The following is a 26644-nucleotide window of genomic DNA, read 5'->3' as shown; positions in this document are numbered from 1 at the left end:
ATATTATATCTAACATTGTTTTTCCTCTTCGTATCATGTAGACCAAGTGGTTAAGCGACGCAAAATGCAAATAAAGGTTATTCGACCCAACGCAGAGATGGGGATCCTGGCGCACGTGGCAGGGATAGTGAATGCCAAGAAAGGAGGAACATTGGCAGAATTAAGGGAGGATATCAATCACTCGTTGCCAGGTTACCTTGGCTCAGTGAGATATCTGTTTATTTCGCGAAAAATGAAAATCATTGACCCCCGAACAGAGACACAGCTGGTGCTGTCCGCGCTTTATAAGAAGACTGTGTATGTCAAAGTGTTCCACGGCGCAGGTAAAGTTCTTGAAATGTTTTTGAAATCAGAAATGGCACGAGATTCGTTTATTTATTTATTTATTCTCATCAATCTATTTTTTTTTTATACAAAAATGTCGAAGATATCGGAAAAGAAAGTAACGAAGGAAAACACGATGGGTAATACACTTGAAGCCATCACAAAAAAATTGGAATTCCAGTATTAGTTAGACCAAAATTGCAACGGAAAATAGGTGTAGGAAGCCAAAAATCTACTCATTTGGCTGCATAGTGCTTTTCGTTATAATGAAGTGATCACTATCGTGGATTCTCTAGGAGGGTACGGCTTGGGAAAGTACTAACTTGATCAGAAGTCGCGGGGGGCCTGGTGAGATTTGCTCTCTCTAATATTTCTCTCGAAAATCATAATCATGCGCATGCATGATGATCGAACGGTGAATTGTTTCAAGTGACTCTAGATCTGCAAACACTGACAGCTAAGACTTGTTTTGATCTCTTTATGACAGAGAGCTGCGAGTATTTCTGCTTGTGCGGTAAACCAGCTCAAGTGTGGTGCAAAAAGTGTAACACACAGGGATACTGTGGGGATGTTTGTAAGGAGCAGGATGAAGAACAGCACTCTTCGATTTGTACCAAGAGCAAGGCCAGGGCCATGGAAAATGCGAGGACAAGAAGAGTGTCTAAGATTTCAAAGAAGTGATAATCTTCTAATGCAGTGTTTTAATCTCGTGTGATATATCTCACCTCAAGGTCTAAAACAAAGCGAGAACGTTTACAGGTAAATATGTCACACGATGTAGAAGCGAAAAAAAACACGTTTTGAGAAAATTTCTGTTGCAAATATTTGACTTTTCTAATAATTTCTTTCATACGTTATTTTTATTTTTTATGAGCATCCATTGCCTATAAGGTACAATTAAGAGAGAATCCTCTCTTGGTTTAGCTCCATTTTCGGTGAAACATTTTTAATTTTTGATTTCTACTCAGTTTTAAACCGTTTTTGTATCAGTTTTTTTACCCTCACGCATTTCTCAGATACCACAACTTGATGACCAGATTATCGTGCCTTATAATATTGGAATATTCAAATAAGCAAAGGGGCCTCTTCTGTCGCTTAAATGAGATATTCCGAACGCACTCACAGTAAAGTACTTCCTTTCAAGTTACGCGAAAGCACTTATAACCATATTTATAATAATGCATATCGTGCACGACACATTAAATATACAACTTACACGGAATAGTTTTAAAAGCTTAGAGCTGATGAAAAATAGGAGACAGTCATACTTTTGGTTTATATGACTTTTTCAGAACTGTATACTGAGGAGATTTTTCAAATATATATGTTAATAAATGAAGGCTGTGTCTGTGCATTGTCGCTTTGAGACACCTTACCCACCCCAATAATGTCCGTGAGAATGTAACTGAATTGAAGGGTAAAAGGAAAGATGGACCCCCTCTGACCAGTGATTATATAACGCCTTGGAAGGGGGGGAGGGGTGGGTGACACAACCAAAATCCTTCGATCCCCCGTCCTCTCAGGTGATAAATAATGACCCGTCACTTATGAAAACTGCAGAAAAACCTTAGCAAGCAAATTTTGGGCGCAATTAAATTGTGTAGTACATGAATGTTAACCACACGTGAATTGCATTAAAGAAATACCAACCCTTGCGTGAAGTGATTCAAAAGGCTGTCTTACGAGAATCACCGTACATTGAATATTACATGAGAAAAGACAATTAGGCCCTAATTAATCAATTATCCGAGTACTCAAGAACATTTTAGTAAATTAAGCTGTAATTAGTCAATTGTTCGAGCGCTCGAGGAAATGAATTAGCTCCAATATTTATTGTTTGTGGGACTAAGAGCTGAAACGATTAAGCCCAAAAACAGTCAAATAAAAGATTATCATTTGAACCAGTTGGACCATGAATATGATGTTTTCAGGGCATTAGAAAGCGGCTATTTCACGAAATTAGCAAGTTCTTAAATCTTGATATATGTGTTTCTTTAGTTTTTTTGTACTTAACCTGTATTGTGTCACTAAGCATCCAATTTATTTTCATTAAGTTCTGAATCATTAATCAAACAAGTTTCAACTCAGCGATATACAAAATCTTAGAAAGGAGCTAAAATTTGTCAATTATAACTTATATTTCTATACTAGGTACTAAATCTATAATGGAATAAGCGTCCTGTATTTTACCGAGCACTTTCCAGAGGAAGCCTGTAGAAAACTAAACTCGCCTGTAGAGGACTAGCAGAATGTAGTCCAAACATCGCGATTCGCATCTGAACTGACCACATCGTGAAATGAACGATTACATTGCTCTTTTGAAAGTGCTCTGCAGATGTTCTCACTTTCCGTATTCCATTCACTCAGAAAGTTTTTTGAAATGTAGCACTTTTACCAAGCACTGTATCAGACTTCGTCAAAAAAATCCCTTCCGAATGTATATTACCTGTCAGTCAATGCTAATTGTAGCCCCGTATTTTCGGTGCAGTGAAGACTAAGATTTTATCAAATTTTGTAACGAACTGTGCGCCATTAGATTCTGTTTAAATTTAGGTTCTAACTCAAAAAATATAATTTCTTAGTGTCATACTGGAATATCTGCGAGTCAGTGGGACATAATATGCAACCAAGTTGCGTCAACGTTTTGCCATTTTGATAATATTTTACTAGTAATGTAGCTGAATGAAATTTTCAAATTCGTTATTTGCAATCCGCATTTAATTTTTCCACTCTCACCCCAGTCTCCTCGCCCCTTTTCTCACTTCTTAAGCGTTTTCATACCCGAGCGATCAACCATTTCATAGTTCTATTGCATTCACATGTAATTTCACATGACGCCAAATTTGACTCAATATCGTAACTTAAAGCGAAATTTTTGTACTTGGTGAGAAATATAAGAAAAGGGGATGACCCCCCAGTCAGGGCTGGTACACAATAACACCACAATTTTCTTCGAATGCGCTTTAATTAGTACAATGAATATACATGTCTCATATACTAAAGTACAGTACAATATAAAGCCAACTTTTGTCTAATAATTTACTTCATTGTTTAAAGAAAAAGCACAGTCCTCTCTAACCGACTCTATTATGTTTCCTGTGTAAATAATTCACCACCGTCTTTCGTGGTCAGTTTGTTTAAGAATTAAGCTGTGCAATTGTCTGCGAGATCCAAATTTGAAAATCAGCTTTCTCGAATTCACCGAAACAAGTGTCAACATTTAAACAATTAACAAGCGAAGTGTACAAAGAACAAGAGGCTAAGCTGACAGTAACCCTATTGTTGATCGAGGCAATTTACATTTTGTTGTCAATGTGACACGCTTGGCTTTCAGTGAAAGAAGACACATCTTGATGCAAGTCTCCGCACAATAGCTGAGGTAAGACGGGTGTGCGAACATAAAAGACGCTTTTAATTTGGCGTTAGTCGTAATGAGAAAATAGCCCATTCATTTTATCATTACAAAAAGAACTCGACAAAGAGAAAGGGTCCTTTGAATCGCGATGGGAAAGAGTGATTTGGGTATGTTGTTGAAAACATAGACTTACACAATCTTGAACGTGTTTTTTCGAAGACATGCCACACACTGGTCTGTTTACCCAGGTTGATCCAGTTTTGGAATTACGGAGATATAACATGGCACCTTCAATGACACATGGGAAAGGTACAAATCGCATTAAGAGTGCCAAAAATGAATCAATAATGACTGGGATTGGAAAAGAAAGACTGAAGTCGAGAGAGAGAAGTAAAACTCTTGATGTCGTACCTTCGATTGCGGGTTACCATGTTACAAAACATTGGAGTCGTGAGGGATCGAGTTTAATCGAACAATATTCTTCTAAGAAAGTAAATTTCTCTTCGAAGCCTTTACAGTTATCTCGCTCAAACGCAAAACCAGGTATCAGTTCGTCAAAATCAAGAGGAAAAGTTGGCGACATTTCTGCTAAAGTTAAACCAACAAAGCCTTCAGGGCAAGCGATAGAAATGATAAAAGGCAAGCTACCTACGGCTGGAAAAAGACGTGGAAGTGAAACGCCATCGTTGTTGATGGTTACATCGAGAAAAAGGTCGCTGTCTATTCCTTCTGATGCTAAAGAACATTATTCTATTACAACAATAGTTAAAGCAAGAAGCTTAGCAATGAAATGGCGGGGTCGGCAAGGGAAGCAAAGCCGAAGACAAACCATTCTGCCCACCATCACCGATAATACATCAAAGTTTTCGCTTTGTGCGAATGTAAAATGTAGCCCTCAGTTCGAGGAGGTGATAAAACTTTTGGAAGGAGATCATAATGTTGAAGACGCTGTGAGTGACATGAAATCTCTACAGCTAAAGTGACGCTGTTAATTTCATGAAAATCTAAGAGACGTTTTTCACGGATTTTACCATCTACATGTACAACTAGCCCTTATCGACGCGTTTCCGTTAAAAATGATACTTTGGATGATATACATCAGTATGAAACGCGTTGGACAAAAACGAGAGGCGTTCATGTCTTGATAAAAAGATGTTGCATGGTGCGTTTTTAGCCTAAAAAATTTAATATACACTTGCAATTGTTCGTCTAGCAGAAAAATCAATCTTCATGTGTTATTGAAATTTTATTCAGCTTGTACAAATGTACATCGTAACATATAGTATTAAAACAAGCTGTTTATATAAAACTTTTGAGAGAGGAAACCAGAATTACTGCCCGATTTCAACCGAGCTGTAAAATTAGCTATTTTAGTTCTCGGAATAATAAATTTCTTGGCTTGGACAGGAACCAATATATTACTAATCATAATTTTCTTTTCGCGTTTAGGTGTCAATTAGCGTACAAAGCGATGTTACGGTGGAAATTTGCATCTGAAAAAGAAAAAAAAGTAAACAAGTGTGCATGAAATACGAATGACTGACACAAGAATGACGCCTTATTCTCGTGGCAATCTAATTAAAAAGAAATAACATTCTGCAGGAATCGAATTATCTTTTTGGTGAAGTAGCACTCCTACATCTAAATTACACGAACGGTTTTACAGAAGCGACTCTTGCATCTATGTTGAGTTTGCATTTCTACCTGCCCCCAAGTAATTAGGAATTAGCGACCGCCTTAATTCCTCTTAATTGACTCACTCATGATTGTTAGTTATTACGCGTTTTACACCAGGCAAAGAGGTGCTTCAATTTAACATATAATTAAAATCTCTTGCGAGGTCATTTCGGCAATTTTGGTTTCGTTTTGTTCCTTTTCACACCTGTTTGGAAATTATATATGAAAGCATTGTTTACAGAGTACATGGAAGGCAATCTTTCTATTATGTTTAGCACTAGAGAGAGAACTAATAATTTTTAAAACTTTTCTACTCCCCAGATATTTTAAGAGCAGTTTTAACAAAACACACTTGAGGACGAAACCACATTTTTCCAGCTATCATTGTAAACGATCGTCTGCATACTTCAGTTGTTTGTCAACGTAAGCCTTATTACTTTGTCATTCTAATAATTTGAAAATTCCTTTCAAATTATCACTCACTAACCAGTTATACAACCCGGCATTCAACAAAATACGTCTGCTGGATGAATAAGGCGAATTTACGAAGCGCTGTACATATATGAGGATAAAACACGTCAACACCAGAAAATACTCGGACGAAATTGAAATGAAATTTTCAAGCCAGCTCACTCCACACTATAGGAGATATAGCTCAAATCTGTTTTTATAGTACAGAACCTTGTTTGCTCAGATGTTTTCAAACTTATCTTCATCTATGATGCGCATAATTTAATTTTCTTTTTAGTTTGATGTTTAAGGACCATTCCACCGAGGAATCCATCCAGAATTTGAAATTGAGGTCGTGTCATGTAATTGTCGCCGACTATCGAGATACGAAAAAGAGTCAGGTCAGCTTTGATTCGAAGGACAAAGATGTTCCCTTTTAGCTAATTGTCTTTCGCACTAAGAAGTTAAAGGAAATTGATGCTCGGTGTGTTGAAAAGTAGCGGTTAAAGTCCAAAAATTTAATTTATAGGCCACTTGGGCGAGTCAGAGGCGAGATTGGTTTACCAATTGATATACTGTGTGGAATTTTTGCAGACTATGGAAACATCGTTCAAATGAGGTGTAGATAAAGTTAACACTTATGCGTTGTTTGTGGGCAGCGCATGAATATTAAAACAAAACAAGTAAACAATTAATACATACCAATTTTTAATCTCTTGTAAATAAATAAACAAGCGCAGTGAAAATCTGAACTGAGGAAAATTGATTAGTTACCCATAAGGCCAAGGGAGGATTTTCAAGGAGATATCATCGGAAAAACAAATGAAACTGAATGTTAGTGCGGGGGATTCGAACCTGGAACCCTTAAAGTTAAAATCCTGCGCTTTTTTGTTTGGAAAGAGGTTCACTGGAATCCCTCATGGCCTTCCAATACACCCTAATTAGTCCGTTATCCTTTTGAAAAAATTTCAGAAATCTTTGCCGTTCCTCGAGAGATCATATTGTCATTCAACACTGAGCCATATCTAAATTCTTGGTCTCAGGTATTCAAAGGTTCTGATCTTAGCTCTCTGGGACAGCATGTATCAGTTGGGTCCTTGTTTCATCTCAAAGCAAAAACCACACTTCAATGGGATACCGCAAAACACAAAAAAAGTGGAATCCAAGCCTCACATCAAGCAGTTTAGAATCTACAAATAAAGCACGGAATGTAAATTTAAAAACGTACTGTAATATAATTTTAAGTCGGGTAGAACACCTAGGAGTTGTCAGCGGGCGAGGAATTTAGTAGGGTATTGTTTAAGACCAGCCTTGTGAAGCAGGTTTCACGGAAAGCTTTATTAATCTCTCCTTCGCGCGGGGCCTCTTCTAAACATGCGCATCCACTTCTCTGAGCCCATGACGCATGCTTATATTTAATGAGCTCTTAGTCCAAGTTCTCTAAGACACTCACAATCAAAGGAAAGAGAAGAGAATTTTACTCGAAACAAACAGCTTAATTACGCTTGGACAGACACTAGAAGCTCAAAAAAAGAAAAACGCTCCAAATCAAGCGAGGTTTTCGGGTAATTGACCCAGAACCCTCTTTTTCTCTCCTTTTCCGTGCTGTTTGACTCGTTCCCGTAAATTGAGAGCCTGGGGCAGGATAGAAAAGTATGTACCTGTACCTGTTATTTAACAGTTAACTGATAGTGCTCGGATGACGAAGAAAGCATAACAGCTCGAGACTTCATTGTTCGGGATTTGTTTTGGCTCCGGTTATCATCAGCGCTTTGATTAGGAAATTATTTACATTGCCGTCAGTTGACAAGACAATTTTAAGAGACCGGAGGAAAGCTTTCCAATGAAGGCAGTCATCACGATCTCTTTCAATGCAAAAGAAGACTTTCGACCTCGAATTTGCGAACCTGAGATCAGGCCAGCTTGAACACAATCAATTTTGGTTCCACCTTAAAGTAAGACAGCGGTTGTAGTTGAGACAGATAACAAGTAAGGTCCAACTTTTAAAGCTGTTTGTGCGCATGATAACAAAGCTGTTGTAGGCCAAAGCACCACCGAAACGGTAACGCAATAACCCTTGCGTACAAAAATTCTCAAACCAAACACTGTCAATCGAACGCTTAACAACTGTACGCAGACCCGTCGCTCCGTTTGGATTCTCTTGTAAAAACACCAAAAACACTTGCGAAACATCAGGCGGTTGCTGCTTCTGGCCTCCCTCCTGTGAAAATTTAGAATTTTGGCCATGAACCTAGCTAGGCGTTTTAGTACAGGTGATGTGCTCGATTCCAGGCGCCCTTATTGAATTTAACAAGGGGTTAGGATCAGGTTATCGCGTACCATCATCACCTCATTCATCACGCTTTATTGTCTGATAACAGCTGTTAGTTCTAAGAACGTTCCGAGAGATCTTGTCTGCGCCTTTTAAAGATGATCAGTGATTCGAATGCGCGCGCTCTGTATTTCTCTCGCGAAAGAAATCGTGATTCTTCGCGTCACAAAAGTGTCCTCACCGCGTTCACCCACCGCACCGCGTAATGTGAGGAAATATAAAAACAATCCTTTGAACCCTGGAGAAAAAACTCAACTATTATTTCGTTCACTTGTTAGATAGCAGCTAAAAACTAGCTTGCCTCAAGAAGTTGACGACACTACTTATTATCGAACGGATTCATGGACAAAAAAAAGAGTGGGCGTATGAATTCACTGCAGGATGTATACATATTTAAACTTTGTGTGACGCAGTGGTTTTTTGCATAAGGCCGATTATTTTGGTTACTTAGACATGTGTTCAGAACAAGATTATAGGGAATTTTCTTTGAATAATTCAGATAAAAAAATAATATCTTGAAAAACGACAGTTGACATTTTGGTCACAAAATCATTGATATCTGAACGATTGTTCAGAGGCAAGAAATCGAAAACAAGACGACATAATTAGCATATTTTCCGAATTCACAGTAGTCGTTCGTCACAATAAAACCACATTGTTATGCTAATTCATAACAATTTCTGGAACAACGCCAAAAAGGCGCTCAAATCCTAACGAACTCTGATCGAGCTGTTTTCGAGCGCTGTTGACGTAGGCTACGAAGTAATCGTTCGTCGCTCGCCTCCTACCAAACGAGTTTTGTCTTGTTTTGCAGACATAGCGCGAGGACAATGCTGAAGCTCTGCATAGCCTGCAGCTCAAAGGTTTGTCAGTATGTTGAAGTAGTCTTATAATTGTAGCTAAAGGAAAATATTCTAAGGTTAGCCAGATTCTTAGTGTTTGTAAATCATCGGTTGCGTTGTAGTAAGTCTTCACCGGCAGTTGTCCTTCACCGCAACGAAGTGTTTGATGTCAAGCCTGTTACTGAATTTGAGTACAGTACAAATTAGTTCAGAAGATTACCATCGTTGGGGTTAATTCGGTTTTGCTTCGTTTAATAGAGTTTTATTTCGGTGAATTCATGATCAGTTGTATGCGATCTTCGTTTCTGCTACCAAAACATCGACAACCATCACATTGCTTGGTGCGCTTGTGTGACTTTCATTGCAGTCCTCGACGAACGTATTCTGTTGCGTTTTGAAACAGGTTAAAAGGGAGTATGTTTTTACGCGTAATACGATGACAAAAGGCAACTTATCGTATTATTTTACTGTACAAATTTTACGCACGCGAGCTCAAGCGTATATACCCCGGTTGGGTTGGTTGCAACTTTAATTTCATTGCCGGACCAGAAATCAGAGCCGAGGGAGTGAAAGCACACTTGGCTTAACTGAAAAATGAAAATACGTAAAGCCTTCCCAGCCTTTTAGACATCGCTACGTTTCGAAAACATGATAAAAAGAGAATACAGATCCTTACAACAAAACTTTATCTTACGAATCTTTACTCCTTTACATAACCTCTAGTACAACTGGCGCAGATCACTGAAAATTCATAACATTTTTACCCTCTCCCAGACTTTAGGACCTTCAGTAAAGCAAAGAACAAGTTCAAAAATTAGTTCAGGATAAAATCTCAGTTAAACGTGTCTAAGTTTAGCGTTTACGAGAATGAAAATGAGTCAATCGAATTTTATACAGATTTACAAATCGTCGAAAAGTAAGATAAATCCCTCATTTGCAGTAGTGTATATAAAATAATTTCCCTCAACAGCCGTCGCTTACCGGAATTGTAACGTATGCTTATTGACCTGGTGTAAGTTTAGAGAAAAAAAAACCTCCTGCACCATGAAGTGTTTGAAAATCCTCACTGGTATAACTGATAGAACATTTCCATGAAGTGGACACAAACTAGCATATTCCGACTACCTGGAAAATTCGAATTCGTGCGGCGAAAATCGACTGCGTTTGTCTCTGGGCCGAACTTCGTCGATTGTTAAACGAAGAAAATCCAAATCGTTCATTTAAGAGCATTAAGGAAGCGATCACATGCGCTCGGCTAAATTATATTTGAATGTGAAAATTAAAAACGAGTAGCTGTTGAAATCGTCCCATTAGTTTACAAATTCATGATTGTGCTTAGTCGCTCTCCCATTTTCAAGGAATATATTCGGTTGCTTGAACCTAACCAATAAACATTAGAAAGACCACAGAATGTGTAAAACCTCCCATCTGCCTGCAAGGTATAAATAGTTGTAAAAAAAACACAAACAAACAAAGAAAAAGATAGTGAACAATATCTGGTAAAGAAGTGACGCAAACTCAATTTAGCCCAAAAGTTTGATCAGTAAACCAAATTTTTACAGGCACAATTCTCAGCGTTTAATGTATTCTTGAGTTCCCTTAAAAAATTCTTTTTAAAAATCCTCCGTCTTTAAGGGGTTGTCCATTTACCTAAAAGATTACAGCGAAATGGGAATCTTGATTTAAATCCTTTCCTTAAATTTATTTACTTTTTTTTTAGTAGTCATATGCATATGTATCACTTATTATATAGGTCGCTGCCTCCAGTCGTACCTGCTCTTGCGGTCACGTGTTCTCACCGGAGACCCGCAGGATTGGTGGGAAACGATTTTCAGGTAGGAGAGGCGGGGATTTGCGTCAAAATTCTTACCCAGGCTACTTAAAATCCTCTGTTTTATTTGCGGAATCAGTGAAAGGAATCGTGAGAAAATTGGAGAGAGTTTGGATGTAATTGAAGGAGGGGGGGGCGGTTGATTGGGGTAAGGGGTGAGATGTCATTTATATGAAAGCTCTAGGTAATAAGAAATAACTAAATGAATTCAATACTTAAGAGTAGAAAGAGTGAAATATGCGTATTTCTTGCAATGCACTGATTTATTAGATCTCTCGTTTTCCCTGATATTTGCGGCTAGCATTGCTGCCTCAAGAGAGAAAAACTGGGCCAAAAATGTCATCTTTAATTAAAAAAGTTATTTTCGAAGTGGAAATTTAAAGGACTTTCGAAAGCCAAAGAGGACTTCTTTTATTACTTTTTTAAAACCGTTTCTTCGAGGAAGAAGGATCAACATTATTAAATCGTTGTTAGGTTACCGTTTGGGAACAACAAGAAGACAGTCGTTCAGTACTCGTAGGGAAAGACAACCAAATGGCGGCGTGGTTAGCGATCCTCTTTCGAGGAAGGTAGGACAATTGTATTTGTCAGTTAATTCTTTTTCTTGTAAGGATAGGTTCATAGTGTTAATTTTGGATCAGCTTGCATTTTTCAAGTTAATTTATATCGTCCTTCAGTGTCTAAATTCTTCGACATTCTTTCTCGCGTAACTAATATTTCACTGTCTCTTCAAACTCTAGCTAATTTCTAAGGTTGAGAGTATTTAAAATAGCTATTCTCCTTTGCAGCCATCGCATGGTGCTGTCAGGCAACGGGCTCTCCTTCCCTCCCCCCCCCCCACCACTCCTCCCCCCACCACTCTTCCTCCCCCCACCACTCTTCCTCCCACCACTCTTCCTCCCACCACTCCCCCACACTCCCCCCCACCACTCCCCCCCCCTCTATCCTTACCCTCTTAAGTTGCGCGGTGCATGGTTGAACCAAAAGTTGATTGTGAGGAAGACTTATGTTTTGTCGGCGAGTGAAGAAACTGATGCCAATTTTGAAAACTCTAAATCACTTGAATGGTTATTTGATAGCTTTCTTGACTAAATATTCTTAAAACTGAATGTAAATGAAGACATTTTATCAAGAAGTATGACTAATCAGGGCGTGAAATTGCGCCTAATACAGGCGCCAATGCGACTAAATTTTTCACTTTGGCGACTAGAATGTTTCATCATAACCTTACCAAGAGATATGGTGAATTAAAAAGATTTGCAAAGAGAAATCCGCGCCAAACTTCCTCGTTAAGTTTGTTTCCGAAACGCGGCACATGCATCTCGATCGACAACTAGACGCCATCTTGGATTTAGGTGAGCTTGAATGTTGTATATCGTCCATCCTTGTGTCCACTTTTTGGCACGTTAAAGTAATTTTGGAAGGTATGTCTAGAACGCTGACAGCGTAAAAAAGGGTTTTGTTTGTCTTTTAAAATGGCGACCAACTTTTTTTGAATTGGCTACTACGTTGAAGAATTTAGGAGCCAAATGGTTATTAGAAAAAAAAATTAATTTCACGCCCTGCTAATGCTTTTAGAAAACATTTGGAACTGTTGACTCATATTAGCCATGATACTAACGTGAAGTCAAATGGAAATGGTCCTCTTGAGGTCGGAGAAAACAATCGGCTTCAAAAAGACATCGCAGCTGATTGGCTGAGGAAGGAGTCGGCTTTGTCCTTATAGGCTTTACACGTTGCTTGTGGTTTATAAAAGGCAACCTGTTTCAAGTATAAAGTGCCTATAAAAAATAGCAGGAAATTTAGAAAACTTTTCATCGAAAAACGAATGATTTATTGAAAGTACTCTTCACAATTTTTCAGCGCCTCTGTCACTTTCTACAGGTGCGCAAACCTTCTCTGTATCAGAACCTTAAAAGTCCCAAAGCTGTGCAGGAAAAATCAAAGAACCCGCCAGAGAAACCCACCACAAAACGCAAGGGACATCCGGCAATATTCAAAGAAAATCAGACCAAGGCAAAAGTAAAAAAGATCGATCACATCGTGCGAGTGTTGTCTTCGCCTGAAAGACGTTTGAAGCTTTCGCTAGCATTAGCTGAGATCAACAGAAGATTGACAAGCCAAATGCTCATCTGGAAAATGTTACCGTGTGAAACAGGATAAAACTTACACATCAAAGTTGAGTAGTCTCCTAGGCGGTCAGTCCGAAGGTCCTCGTCACGCAACGGGTCCTAGAGAAGTCGCGCAATTGCGTGACCACTGGAAACGTTGCGTGACGAACTAAGATAGATAACCAACTCGCTACACCTGAGACATTCAAGGAGCAGCGAGTACATAAGTTTGTATATTATGTACAAAATGTTTCCGACAGCCTTTTATGATAGTTTACAGAGAGCATCTATCGCAGAAATTTCAGTCAAAGGCATCCAACGTAATCATAGAATTCGATTCGATCATGGAGGATATGCAAACCGCCACCAGTAGCTTCAGGCTGTGCTTGACGAAAATATCAAAAACACATTTTCAACGCAACTGAATGGAAGATTCTTATTTTAAACATCGTGATGGACAGATCTAAAACATTTTCCTCGCTTTTACATCCACGCTGCAAACATTTTTCAATCATAGCATGACACTGTTATAAGGTTTGCTCTTAAGGATATTTCACTTTTTTTGTAAATTATAGTTTACTATGATGTCAAATACCGACGTAGCTAGATTACTGTGGTTGTCTTGGTGTAAATAATAATTAGTGAAACCCCTTTTTGAGGACTTTAATTAGCACAAATCAAATAGTGAAATCCCGCATAAAGTCTGGACGGGCTTCTACCTGAAAGCTCCCTACTCTTTTGTGCAGTTGTGGGGACCTACTCTTGTTAATAATAGATACTTTTTTATTTGTTTTAATGTACACTGTACAGTGAGTTGAATATTGACGTATTTGTAGGTTTCTTAGGCAGCCCTTGTGAACTTGAGTGCGTCGGATAATTACTTCATAGACCATTTGGAAATGGAAAACACCCTATCTTGATATTTCTTGTAAGATACGAGGACTATATACATTTGTACATGTAAAACCATTGAAACCAGAAAAGTTTATTATTCATCAATAAATGAAAATATCAGTTTAAAGAAAAAAAATTCTGTAACAATGGTGCCGGCCCTTTTCGCTGATATCGGTGCAATTTGGTGCAATTTTTATCTCCGGAGAGATAGTGACCTAAATATCTCGGAAATGATTAAAAAAATTGTAAGTGTCATAAATATTTTAACCTATGTCTCAAGGCAACTCTCAAGATATCTCTCATTTTTGTTTTAAAAACAACCTATTTTACATCAGGACGTTTTGAGCAGCGAAGTAAACTTATAGAAAAAAAAGGAATCTGTTTGTGTAAGAAAAGAGTTCAAATTCTTCAAGGCTGACTCAGACTGCAACATGACTTGGAAACGAACATTTCGTTACTACTATGGACATTGCGACGTCTTGTGAAAACGAGCTATGAAATCTGTCTACACTGAAGTGTTGCTTACCATTATTTATACCCTCCCTTCCCCTATCATGATGAGATTTGTTTACATAGTACGTTCTAGTACCTTTTGATCTAGTACCCAGGGGTTGCTCGTGGAATTGTTTCCCAATGCGCGAAACGGGCATGACGCCTCGTCAATTGACGCTTGTTTTCAGCAGTTCCGTCGCTCAATACATACCTCACACAGACATAAATAAGGCCTCCAGCTGTGCAGGATATTGTTCCATTGTTCTAGACGGATCGATATTTACGTGTGCAACTTCTTACCGCGACTTTGCAGCTCTTGCGTATTAATTCATCGGCGGAGTCAAATCACTGAGACCCTTTCCGTACCACCCCTCCCCCCCCCCCTTGTCTGACCATCAGCCATCGGATGAGTCAATGAGCTCGTAGTGACCCTTTTTAGCGTTTGCTGCCGACACCCTATCTACTGCGAAACGGTTTTATCAGTCACGCGAATACACGCATGTCTCTATCTTAATATGTGCGTGTCGGGGAGAGGGATTGGAAACACTCAATGGCCAACCAAGTAAGATATGTTCCGACACGAGCCAAAATAACTTATTATTACTAGCACACAGAGAAAACATTTAATTTTATTCAAAATGACCCTGAACGAGAAAAAAAGATATCAAACGAAAAATAAATGTGTAGGACCTTAATCAAATGGGCAAAAAAGGATTAAAACTGGCTGATGATTCACAAAACAAGTCAAACCATGTGATAAATTTTGTTTGGTTTCAGTTATTTATTCCAGTTTCCTGCCAAATGAGCGGTAAGTTTCGACTTTCTTCATGCAAGTAAGTTTCTCTCTCTTCACCCGTAAAAAAAAATAAATAAAAGAAACTCGATCACTGTTAACCCACGTGGCTTTCTGGCGAGAGATAAAGAAATAATTCTGATGCTTGTGTTTACATACGAATTGACAACAGGAAGAAGAACATATGCTTTTTTTTCACACATAAGTATTTCCTTTTCGTATTCTCTAATGAACTCAGCCAGTTTCCAATTCCACTCTATCTTAAATAAGACTTCCGCACTTTTCTTTTCGAGGTGCGCTTAAACAGGTTCCAGTTTCGTGCTGATTGTTTCCGTAATAGGATTTCAGGCACGATCTCAAATTAATCCTCTTTTTTTCCCCAGCTTTTTACAAGCGGCATTCTTTAAAATATAATGCGTAAGTGATCATGAGCTGTTGCACTTTGCGTGAAACCAATTACTTCAAAAGAGCACTCAGAATTAGATAACAAGCTGCTGCCTGCTGTCTCTTGAAAACAGGAAGTTTTAAGGAGAAAAAAATAATTAATGCTATTCAGATCTGAAACCGTAGGTGCACTATTTGTCTTTCGAACCTTCGGATGTAAGTTTTTTTTCTCGTATCTTAAGAGTTGGTTTCTCGTTTCGAAACAACAGAAGTAGTTTTAGGTCAGATTATCTAAGCCACGCCGGCACCTTTTAAAGATTAGTTGTAAATAGCTGAAACTTTTTTTTTTAGCTTATAATTAACATTTTTAAATTAATTCTTGTGGAATTGAATAGGCAAAGAAAGATTTTACTCTCAGCTATAACAATGAATCGACACAACTCTTTTAAAACTCGCTATATTCGGTCTTAAGAATCTATCATAACCATATAGAGCCGATATTTCAACTACATCTGGGTGCAACTGAATAGGGCGTAAGTGATATTTTGTCAGGTCAAAACAACGAGACCTACTTGACACTAGTCGGCGAAGCGAGAGTAAATTAGAATATTTTGGGCCTAAAATGAAACAAACAGTATCACACGCATTCGCGTAAGGAATACTTTAAAACATACACCCAATTTCAAGGTTTGTTACTGATACTCCCCATTTCCACTAAGAATTGCGACCGATATCAGCACTGTTCACTGATTAAGGAAAATTATTCAGTCTGTGCGATTGCGTGTTGTTGTCAAGGAAACCAAACACAGCCCCATCTGGCATTTTTCCCTATTCGTCCGTCAGCGCCAATATATGAATGCCATGTATACTGCTACCAAAAATCACTCAGGCATAAATATAGAATGTCTCGCTTGTCACTTGAGTAAAGGCTTAACAAATTGAGCTGAAAATGGAATTATTGTAAAGCAAACTCGTACAGCTCAGCCAACGCGTGTAATTAAGTTTTGTCTTTTCATTGGCTCCCTGTGACATTCGTCCACCCACGCCCTTCCAGAATTCAAATTGTCACACCGCGTGGGAATCTTGTTCATGGTGATTCGGCAAATTAAGAGCACATTTTCGCTGTTCACAAACATAATTGAAATGGCAACTGTCAATATCCTCTTTTGGACTAGATTGAGAAACATATTTTCACAACCAAATATATTTCTTAATATTTGATTGCACTTTTCAATATAATAATTGAGAGCTAGACTTAATAATCACAAGGGAGCGCTGTAGAAGCCTTATTCACTGCTCCGTGAGAACGCAAGTGAAATCAGCCATCACTAATTTCAAAAGAACGTACTTACTCTCTCAATAAATTTTGTCTGGTCCAGCAATAGTCCTCTTGAACATTAGGCTTAACTCATTGCTTAAGAACCAGTAATCATTGGTTGGACACTTATGAATAACACCAGCTCCAAAGAACCCACAAAAAACAACTTTGAACACAATGAATTTCATTCAGTAATTTACATAATATCCTTAGACATCCATACAATCAGCATTTGTCGTCATATTTCATGATCAAAAGGGCACAACTGCCCTGAGCAAAAAGCCTGTACTTTCCAGAATCTACTTACACTAAGGCTTGGCAAAAGGTTCCTAGTGATACAATATTGAGCAACAACATTTACAAATTGCTCTGAATGACTGTTAATTACACCTTTACAACTGAGTTGAAAATATAACTTTTACATTTACAACAGCGACATGTTTTTAAATTTTAAATATCTAAATAATGTCAAATTATGCTACAGCAATATTAACCTTTAAAGAAAATTACAAGGATCTTACAAAATCTTTTGGGGAAATAATTGATCAGTGGTTGAACAGTAAATATACAATTAACATTTCATATTTTAACCAAATGAGATGAAAGATACACCACTGATGAAATATTCCCACAATTTTAAAATTTAGGGTAACATTATTATTTCTTCTTTTATCTTGCCTGCAAGACAAAAAATAAATGGTATATTTTTACAACAATACCAATTCAATCTTTGTTAATCTGGAATGGTACACGTTTTAAACTATCATCAAATGTTACCAAAGTGATTATATAGTTTTTACCATTATTACAACTTTAAATCGAGTGTCATGACATGAGTTCTCTCAAATTCCAATCTGCTTTAATTCCAGAAAAAAAGGGAACTTGACCACCTTCTCAATGAAAATTCATTTCAAGAAAGGCTTTAAAATGTGTTTTTACTATTGATAACGTAGTGTAAATTTCTAATTCATTAACTGCTCCCTTTACCTTGATGTTCAGAATATGTTTAACACACAGTTTTAAAAAATAGATTCAAACTGGCTTTCACAAATTGTCTTTAGGACATTTTTAGCTTAATTGTCGTTGATGAGGCCACAATTGATGACACCTTGGAACACATAATTTTATCAATAATATTTCTTCTTGAGGCCTTTCCTGACTTTTGGATCAAGCATATTAGAGTTTGCAAACAAATTAGAGGTAGTGAATTTAAAAGTAAAGCATTGAAAGAAATTAAGGCCATGTCCATTATAAGTTTGGTGAATTGAGGAGAAAATATAATATTAAGTATGCTACAATGGAAAAAAATTAGCAGATCTTGACCTGAAAACCTTTTACCTATCAAGTAACCAAATATAAGAGAACCTCAGAGCTCAAAAAAAAAAAAAACAAAAAAAAAAATTAAAGAGGAGTTGGCTTGAATTAATTTTCCTGGCACTGAAGATTGATCAAAGCTAGACACATTTCATCTTCAGGTGAGATCAAAATAAACATGTCTGGTTTTCTTGGCAAGCAATTGGCTAAGAAGGAAGTTCCTCATTAATATTCTTCCAGCTGTCGTTTGCCGCCCCACAAGCCAGACGTCAAAGAATTTTCCTAGTAACACATATTAGTGTCATAAATATTCATGTTTACTCCTCCTGCTCTTCGATGATCGTGTTTTGGTAGGAAAACATGTTCAAACTTTTTTTCACGGCTTCGGTAAGATCTTCGATCTTCATATCTTCGGGATACCCCCGCATAATCGGTTCTTGTTTATGTTCGAGGAAACAATGTTGAAGTGTTGACACGCTGCCCGGCCTACAGATGCGTAACCAACCTACGGACTCGGCAGCTGAAAATCGGTAGTGTCTGATCAAATAACATGCGATTAGAGTTCCTGTTCTTCCTAAACCGGCTCGGCAGTGAACGGCGACGGCTCCATCGCACTGATCAACGACTCGTGTGAATTTCTTGATGATTGCTTTAGTTGGAATTCCACCATCTTCATAGTAAAGATCGCTATGCGAGAAGCCGTTAGCGGTAAAACATCGCGCATCGTAAATAAGCCCGTATTTCACCATGTTGTCGTCCTTATTCAGTCTTACGACACCCTTGACTCCAGTCTGCCTGAAATATTTTCTCAGGCGACTGAATCGACTCACTTTGAGTTCAGGTCTTCTCTGAGGATCACTCAACGCCAACAACTTTCCCGGAATGATCCAGTTCAAATCAAAAGCGCGTTCTTCCTGCTCGTATCGATTCAAGTCAAACTCGTCAAATTTGAAGAACCCCAGCGCTATTGCCTTCTCAAAACCTTTGAGACAGTCTAGAATGCTAAGGTTGTGGGATACATTACCATTGATATCGCAGTAAGAAACCAGAGTTGAAGACAGGAAGTGCTTTTCTAGTAAAGCGTAAATTTCTTCGGCGGTCATCTTGAGTTGACACATGGCGAAGGCACCACACAGGAAAACAGACCGCGTTCGCTTCTTCGCGTCGGAAAAACCCTCATTAGCTGTTGTGTAAAGTACAATCTTCTTCGAAACCGGGACCATGTGAAGTTTAGTGTTAACAAGGCAACAGAAACGGTAGATTCCAGCCAGATTTGGCGGTCCGAAGTAAGGTGTGTCGTGAAATTTACAACCGTCGAGAGTCCAGTCAGGATCCACGCTAAAATAGTGATAGGACGAGTTGTTTCGCGGTTTACAACTCACACTCACAAAATATAAGCGATCTTTAACTACTTCGCAAGAACTCATGATGTTTCTGTCCCACATTTTCGTTTTCGTGTCTCTCTCACCACGAGGAATGAATCTACGTTTCGGCTTAAACCAAAACAAAAGAGTAAAATAAACCGTCGTCGTGGCGCGCTAACATGCAGTCATTCATTCATGGTTGCAGAACATAATCGTACCACGTGATAATAACAAACACCTGATTGGTTCAGATCACGGAAGAAAACTATCAATTGTTTCATTAGCCAATCAACATGAGCAAAAAACAATAGAGTGGGCTGTAATACTCCAAAGTTCATTCCGGTGGAATTTGGCGCGAAAGCTATGGATTATTTTTGGATTGAGACACAACAGTCTGGTCACGCGCTCGCTAGTGTCAGGTTGTCGATAAGGAAGTCATAAATGTTGAACGATTTCCGCGAGGCAGCCACAGCTATCGAAAGCGTAGTTTTCATTTTCTTAGCAAAAGAAAGATACCGTTTGTTCTTGCTAACTTTGAATTACTCAATATGCTCTTTAGTTGCGCAATTAAAAATACCCGCATGGCTGTGAAACAACATTCCAATGCAAATTTGACGAAGTTTGGCGACAAGCTCTCAGGTGAAGGGCATGTGACAATGACGCATGAAGAATATTAAAGAACATTCCGTATCATTAAGTGGTACAGAAAATAAGGGTTGTAAAATGCTAAGAAAAATTCTAACTTCATGTGTCGATGTAATATTCTCTCATGCCTGCTAGCAGGTACCTATTGGGCAACAGATTATCGGCTCTCAAGGGATCGTTTTCTTATCCTTTTGTTTGAAAAATATCACGACCGAACGGGTAGGGAAAATATGGATCGAGGTTTCAAATAAGGAATACTTTTATTTCTATTATTACACGCATTACGTCGATGTGCACAATCACTACTGAAGTTGAAAACTTAACCCATGGATTCGTTGACTTGCTTTCTCGGAAGTCGGAGCCAAAGATTCTGCGTATTTGCACGCACGCATTAAGTGTCATGTGTTCTAGAAGTTTGTACGAGCGGTTTTCTTTCACAATTTTGATTGTACACTCTCCTCCGCCCTTTATAGTTAAATGGTGAGAATATCACGTATTATCAAAAGATTTCCCGAAGAAGGAATCGCATCATGATGAATTAGACATGAGCGTAAAATTAACCGGTCTTATGAAGTGTGTCACACGTACGAAACTGACAAAGTGGAAGCACAATATCGTGTAAATATCTTAAACGTCGGAGCTTATGCCAAAAACATTTGCATATTAAATCGGAAGGGTTCGTTTGCGTTAAATACCATCTCTTAAGGCCCAAAATTTCAAACTATTTAATTTCGATATTTTCGTATAAACCGTAGCTAACTAAACCGATGGTGCGCTTACATATTCCGTAACTTCCTGTCGTAATGTACGACTCATTCGCCCGCAAATCGTGAATTGTCTCTTTGTTTGTTCAAACCAAACGTTGTAAACAGACTGGAAACCACCAACTGGGCTTAAGCACTTTAATCTGATACTTGTTCAAAGAACATAGTATAAAGGACATGATTTACATGGGCTTCAAGCGGAGAGGAACAACAAATTTTGTGCCAAGTGGTAAAGTCGCCCCACATGAAAGTGAACGATGAAAGGAAGCATATTAAAGATTGCAGCTGATCGGTCGCGGTCACACCTGCTTATTTTTAGTGAACTAAGACCTAGCTGACTGGAAGTAAAAACGTTATTAGTTACAAATATTGGGTACGTTGGCGCCTGGCCAATGACCATAGAATTTCTTTTAAATCATTATGCAACAAAGCACGAGTTGGAAAACGACTAAACTATAGGCGCACGTGTTTAATGTCTTGAATATTAGCGGTACAAAGATCAAGATAGCGACTCGACAGCTTCCTTGGGGTCAACCAAAGTACAAGATAACAATCTAATCCACTTTTTGGTGGCGCTTGTGGATCGATTGGAACTTGATATTGTGAGCTGAAACAAAGACATAAGATAGTTTTAAGCTCTGTTTACCATTAAAGATGGAAATAGTTTTGCAAATGTAAACTTGTTTTCAATATGTACGTTTTACAGCTGGCTTATAAGCTTTAATGGAAATACGAGAAGACTGGTAGGAATTGCGCTGACTTTACCTTTTAAGGTAAAAGCCAAATGCAGTTGATTCAGATTTACGGGAAAAAATGAATGAAAGAAAATTTAAAAAAACATTGTTTAGATGATTTCTTTTCCATTTGGCATCCTTATCAATGATGAGAGAAAGCGGAGAGCAGGGTATCAGTAAAGAAAACTCTACTGCAGTATTTTCACTTTTTTGGAATGTTGATACCTTAAAATAAACTTTACACCTCTCCAAAAGGAACTGTAGTTTCAGATTTGTCAGCTGAGGAATGGTCCATCGAGCAAAGTCCACTGCCTAACATTTAAGATCAAATCAGATAGGGAAATACGAGCAAACAAGAAGGCAAATTAATTATGGAAGGAAAGACTAAAAATAGATCACATCCTGTTTGTCTCGAGCTGACTAGTTAAATTGGATGCGTATCTAATCATCTGCCCACGGGCATGTGGCCCATGTAAGGGCTTTTGTGTAAACTGGCTCGATCTTGTATGTGATCATCACATACACGCTCGTTTCTGCTTAGAAATTCAAGCCAGAATCGTTATGTAGGCGCCATGCTCAGGTAATCGCAGTCGCAAGCAGGAAAACCTAGCTTAGCACAGATCGTGCATTCTGTATACGTGTTTATCGATCACCACAAATGAAGTGAGTCAGCTTTATTGAACACTGTTCCTGACTAATCAACCGACATCAGTGTGATATCTCAAGGATGGTTCTCTCATTTTCTCTTGCCTATAAATAATTTTATGAGCATAGTCCAAAAACATTTTTGGCGACGCGGAGCAGCAAGTGCGGCTGGCAACATGCCGCATTGAGCATGTATCAGTTGAACTTACTTTGCACCCACACATTGTCTCCGCACAGTTTTCAGCGAGCCTACAGTTTTCAACTGTTCCCGTGTGATCACTCAGGGAGACCATTATTTCATACTGTGTCTTGATTGTTTGCTGTGTGGTTGAACTGCCAGATGCGGTAGGATTTGACGACACAGGGCATTCTGGGTTCATGCACGTCTCGCTTAGAAGTGCTACTCTTTGATTACAAGACACACTTATACAAGAAGGAAAACATAATTATTTATAGCACTGCAAACAGTTCATGTTCTAAGATAGGCTCTTTTTGAACGACACTGCGATATTAGGTTGAGAAAAAAAGAAGAAACTAAGAACGATAACTAAGGTGATGGCATATACGACCTTTTACTTGTGAGCTAGCTTACTACTCCTTGTCTCTTGGTCTTGGCTTCGGAAAAGGTGTGAGTACAGTTTTAAAGCTAATGACTTGTTTTGAACCTGATAAAAGACGAAGAGAAATTTTTATTTTGCACTAACCATCGTGACGCTATTACTTGTTTTACATCGCTGTCAATGTCAAAGGAAGTAAGACAGGCATAAACAATCCCAAATGTGGGAATCTGTTGCGTGCTGTTGTCCAGTTCTGCCATTATTTGCTTGAGTTGTTGAACGCTGTACACGTTCTTTACATTTTCCACTATAGATTAATAAAATACACTTTTTTAGATAATGTCCAGCTCTTGACAACCACGTTTGCATGAAATACTTACAATTATACCCTTCTAGGGATGCCTCAGGGTTATTCAGAGGATCATCATCTAAGAGCTCCAGTGATTGTGCATAATTATATAAGTACCGAGCTTCCATGGTATCTGAAATTATTACATTACACAAAGGTCAGAGACAATTAAAACTTTTCTTAGCATTAACATACATAAAACTTTTACGGCTTCAGAAACGAGCTACGATCTTCAATATACTTTTAATTCATACATATACATATCAATCATGGAAATTTCGGTATTACCTGGATTTGCAGTAATAATTGTTTTATTATCACACGTAGCGATCATACACTTTTTGAAGTCGTCAAAGGTCACTTTAACATCTGCGATAAAAAGAACTACGGAGCAAAGAATATTGACAAATGGCAGAATTTACAAAGGCATTTCTTGTAATTGATGGCTGAACGTTACGTAATGTTTAAAAAACGAGCAGGAGTGTTTTATCGGGTTTAAAAAACACATGCTGCGAGTTTTTTGAACGGCTTCAAAAACATTCTTGGAAAAGCGTGTGTCAAGAGAGTTCATAACAATTATGCTTTTGTGAACGTTAGAAATTAGCATACGCATACGCATACGTAAATAGGGAGACTACTGGCAAAAGGTCAAACGCAGAGGTTAGCGAAAACGAGTTGGAGTCACTTCTGCCAACTGATCTTGAATTCGAAGTTTCAGATGATGTATTGTCTAATATGCCTATACCAGATTACTGTACTAATGGAATAGAGAATTTTTCCAGATCTGTATTTCACAACTGTACTATTAATTTGGTGCAAAAGTAAATTTACTGTGTGAAATTTGTTGAAAGAACATTAAATATGTTCCCACCATTTGTTGTGTCAGTTTCTGTGTTGATAATTAATTAATATTCATAAGTCACGTGCAGTGTCTTTATATCTGATAAAACACCCCATACTAATAAGGATGAGGTTTATCGATATAAAGTCACTGCACGTGATGTATTGTCTACCATTTGATAGGTTAATGGGCTTATGAATTATTAATGAGTTTTTGAAACTTACTTATATCTTTAGGCATCCACGTTTGAGACATTTCTATTGTGTCTTCATCCCACCTGATAAAATAGTTGTACAGCTGTTCTTACCAGAGTTGCACATGAGTATTTATAATCACTGAGTTTTAAGATTATGCATCTCAAGAAAAACCAGATATGATAATGAAGTATCCAGATAAGTGTACGTAAGTGTACGTTATTATGAAGAAGTCGTCTTTCCATTCATTAATTTTTTTATCAGGAACATTTCCCCAAATAATGCATGCTTACATGATGAGTGGGAATGAGTAACAGGTTTCATCGAACAGAACCACTTCACATCTCTTGACTCGTTTTCCTGTTTTGGTAACGATGTCTCTTGGCACTCCAATCTAAAAAAAATAAATTGTAACTATATGACATTAAGGAAAGGAACTTAATAAAAGAACAATTCTGCCAGTATGAAAAAATTTCAAAAAAAAAAAAATAGTCGGAAAATGGTTTTTACTTAAAATAAGATTGTGGCTCATTGTCTAATTTATTTTATTTTATGTTGCAATGTGTGTGATTTGACATGCAAATTCACATGTAGTCAGACTAGATCTAAAATCCATAATACTTACACTTTTTACAACAGCTTGGATATTGACATGTTCTCCATGCAAGTTCTGATCGTTGGCTATGATATCTCCCAGGGTATAGAAATCATTACTGGCCTTAAAGGGTACATGTGAAATCTTGTCAAACTCACTCATGTCCCATCCAATGAATAAACTTACAGACGAATATGTCTCACTGACATGCAGCTGGTACGGGCTACAATGGAAACAGTAAATACAAAAAATATGAACAAATGCATAAATAATGTACGAAAAAAAAAATTATCAATCTTGAAGCAGTGTTGGCCTGGAAATGAATAAATTAGTGGAATCACATTTGTTCCAATTCACTTTCACCAATTATTAGCATTCTCGTTGTCATTATCATTGTTATTATCATTGTCATCATCGTATCAATGCATTTTACTCTTTAAAAGTCAGTTTACTGAAATACTGCTCACCTTGATGTCCATGGTCTCCATCTTTGCTCAGCTTCATTGCTTTGTTTATTTTGTATCTGGGGATTCCTTACTTCCACTGTAATAACAATGAAAATACTGATAAAAATGGTAATGGTAAGCAAGATATCAGTTTTGACTGATAATGCAAATACAAGACAATGTTTGGGGACAGTCATAATTTATCCCCTGGAAGGGGGGGGGAGGGGTGGAAGGTGTTGGCATTTACCTGATCCCCCCCTAAGGCTCTGTTGTATTCTAACGACCCCCTCCCTCTCATTGGTAGTTAATTTTCTATGGCCATCCCCCTTAATACTCTGTTAGTGACAACTGATCGCCTCTTCCTTCTCCCTAAAAACCAACTGATCACCCCCAAAAGCCTCAGAAACCCCCCTCAGGCAAAAATTAATGACTGATAGTAATTCATAACAATTAGGATAATATCAATATAAATGATAATGATGATAATGATAAAATATGTAGCTTACATTGCCTCCCCTCCTATTTTTTCCTTTTTTTTCTAAGTAAGTGAAAGCTGTTTTGAATAAAAGAGATAATAAAACATACCAACGTCATTTATTTTGAAGGAATTTGTAAGGTCGTAAATGAAACGTTCATTCCCCCAGCAGTTAACATTAATGAAATCCGTAGGCGTATCTCTGAGAGTGAAAAAGAAGTGGCATTTTTCTGTGCCTGGGTCTGCAAAAAATATCAGATAAACTTGTATTAGCATCAAAGGGTCAAAATACTATTGGCAAAGAAGCAAAGAGTGGCTGAGAAATATCTTACTCTTTCTGTCTGGAAAAGAGTGAACTCCCTGTTTGGCCACGACAAGTCCAACAATGTTCTAAGGAATAAAATATATTTAAATTACTTTTCATCTTAATCTAGGACTAAATTAACTTCAAAAGCATCGGTTTCCAACCAGGTATAAAATGCATAGGAACCTCTGAACTGAATGAAGAGATACACGGGGGTAAAAATTTACGGGGGTAAAAAAACAGCTGGTTTTCTCATCCTAAGTCAATATTTTCAGCTTGGCTACACTTTCTACTCACAAAACTGTTCATTCCTTGACTCAAGTCGCGGATATAGGTCCTTCCTTTGGAAATTTCTCTGTCTTTGCTAGCGAAACATGTTCCATCAGGCCAAGCTGTCTGTGTGCCAAAGCCGTTAAAAGTCATCTTTTAACTCGCCAGAGGAAACTTTCTGGACAACATAGGTATTTAGCGTTGGATAATTTTGAGAAAAATTGGCAATTAAAATTTAATCAAGAGCAAGATTGAAAAGTATGCATAATGAAAAAAGCTGATTGGCTGTTTTTAATCTTGCAAAATATGCGCGGGAAAATTCAAGCCGCGAGCGCGGCATCATA

General features: G+C 37.9%; 5 protein-coding genes across 8 annotated transcripts in view; 3 read left to right on the top strand and 2 right to left on the bottom strand.

Moving 5' to 3' along the window:
- The window catches only part of LOC131791047 (fibrocystin-L), a 42524-nt gene extending 40379 nt beyond the window's left edge, over positions 1-2145 (top strand). Inside the window, exons 40-41 of the mRNA XM_059108360.2 lie at positions 42-323; positions 812-2145. Coding sequence (XP_058964343.2) covers positions 42-323; positions 812-1005 — 476 coding nt within the window. The 3' untranslated portion in view covers positions 1006-2145. The remainder of the gene's footprint in view (positions 1-41; positions 324-811) is intronic.
- Positions 2146-3674: 1529 nt separating this feature from the next.
- LOC131791048 (uncharacterized) lies at positions 3675-5546 on the top strand. Its single transcript, XM_059108361.2, has one exon. It carries the CDS (start codon positions 3901-3903, stop codon positions 4660-4662), a length of 762 nt encoding a protein of 253 aa, XP_058964344.1. The 5' UTR covers positions 3675-3900; the 3' UTR covers positions 4663-5546.
- Positions 5547-8830: 3284 nt separating this feature from the next.
- LOC131791038 (UPF0547 protein C16orf87 homolog) lies at positions 8831-14083 on the top strand. 2 transcript variants are annotated; one of them, XM_059108344.2, is made up of 4 exons: positions 8831-9001; positions 10734-10815; positions 11286-11380; positions 12675-14083. In XM_059108344.2, exons 1-4 carry the CDS (start codon positions 8969-8971, stop codon positions 12972-12974), a joined length of 510 nt encoding a protein of 169 aa, XP_058964327.1. In that variant the 5' UTR covers positions 8831-8968; the 3' UTR covers positions 12975-14083. The 2 variants fall into 2 exon arrangements, with proteins under 2 accessions (XP_058964327.1, XP_058964328.1); XM_059108345.2 differs by having other exon boundaries at positions 8851-9001; positions 12696-14079.
- A 2884-nt stretch (positions 14084-16967) lies between these two features.
- Positions 16968-19667, bottom strand: LOC131791039 (dual specificity protein phosphatase CDC14AB). The gene has a single exon (XM_059108347.2). The coding sequence runs from the start codon at positions 19560-19562 to the stop codon at positions 18435-18437; it is 1128 nt and encodes a 375-aa protein (XP_058964330.1). The 5' UTR covers positions 19563-19667; the 3' UTR covers positions 16968-18434.
- A 1135-nt stretch (positions 19668-20802) lies between these two features.
- LOC131791037 (meiosis-specific with OB domain-containing protein-like) lies at positions 20803-26527 on the bottom strand. 3 transcript variants are annotated; one of them, XM_059108343.2, is made up of 13 exons: positions 26328-26527; positions 26059-26116; positions 25837-25968; positions 25273-25348; positions 24836-25028; positions 24504-24604; positions 24241-24293; positions 23464-23559; positions 23207-23308; positions 22974-23133; positions 22479-22692; positions 21850-21936; positions 20803-21497 (listed from the first exon to the last, which is right to left on the bottom strand). In XM_059108343.2, the coding sequence occupies exons 1-13, from the start codon at positions 26451-26453 to the stop codon at positions 21390-21392; spliced, it is 1506 nt and encodes a 501-aa protein (XP_058964326.2). In that variant the 5' UTR covers positions 26454-26527; the 3' UTR covers positions 20803-21389. The 3 variants fall into 3 exon arrangements, with proteins under 3 accessions (XP_058964326.2, XP_066026775.1, XP_066026776.1); XM_066170678.1 differs by having other exon boundaries at positions 23464-23544; XM_066170679.1 differs by lacking the exon at positions 21850-21936.
- Between the last annotated feature and the right edge of the window lie 117 nt (positions 26528-26644).

The sequence above is a fragment of the Pocillopora verrucosa genome, chromosome 8, assembly GCF_036669915.1.
Source record: "Pocillopora verrucosa isolate sample1 chromosome 8, ASM3666991v2, whole genome shotgun sequence".
Classification (NCBI taxonomy): domain Eukaryota; kingdom Metazoa; phylum Cnidaria; class Anthozoa; order Scleractinia; family Pocilloporidae; genus Pocillopora; species Pocillopora verrucosa.
This window is presented reverse-complemented; position numbering and strand designations above follow the sequence as displayed.

Excerpts from the sequence above, each read along its gene's own strand:
- LOC131791048 (XM_059108361.2), top strand. The coding sequence starts at position 3,901 with ATGCCACACACTGGTCTGTTTACCCAGGTTGATCCAGTTTTGGAATTA.
- LOC131791038 (XM_059108344.2), top strand. The coding sequence starts at position 8,969 with ATGCTGAAGCTCTGCATAGCCTGCAGCTCAAAG. Across the intron at positions 9,002-10,733 it reads GCATAGCCTGCAGCTCAAAG|GTCGCTGCCTCCAGTCGTAC; the intron begins GTTTGTCAGTAT and ends CTTATTATATAG. Across the intron at positions 10,816-11,285 it reads TGGTGGGAAACGATTTTCAG|GTTACCGTTTGGGAACAACA; the intron begins GTAGGAGAGGCG and ends AATCGTTGTTAG.
- LOC131791039 (XM_059108347.2), bottom strand. The coding sequence starts at position 19,562 with ATGTGGGACAGAAACATCATGAGTTCTTGCGAAGTAGTTAAAGATCGC.
- LOC131791037 (XM_059108343.2), bottom strand. The coding sequence starts at position 26,453 with ATGACTTTTAACGGCTTTGGCACACAGACAGCTTGGCCTGATGGAACA. Across the intron at positions 26,117-26,327 it reads GTCAAGGAATGAACAGTTTT|AACATTGTTGGACTTGTCGT; the intron begins GTGAGTAGAAAG and ends TTTATTCCTTAG. Across the intron at positions 22,693-22,973 it reads CAAGTAATAGCGTCACGATG|TGTGTCTTGTAATCAAAGAG; the intron begins GTTAGTGCAAAA and ends TTCTTGTATAAG.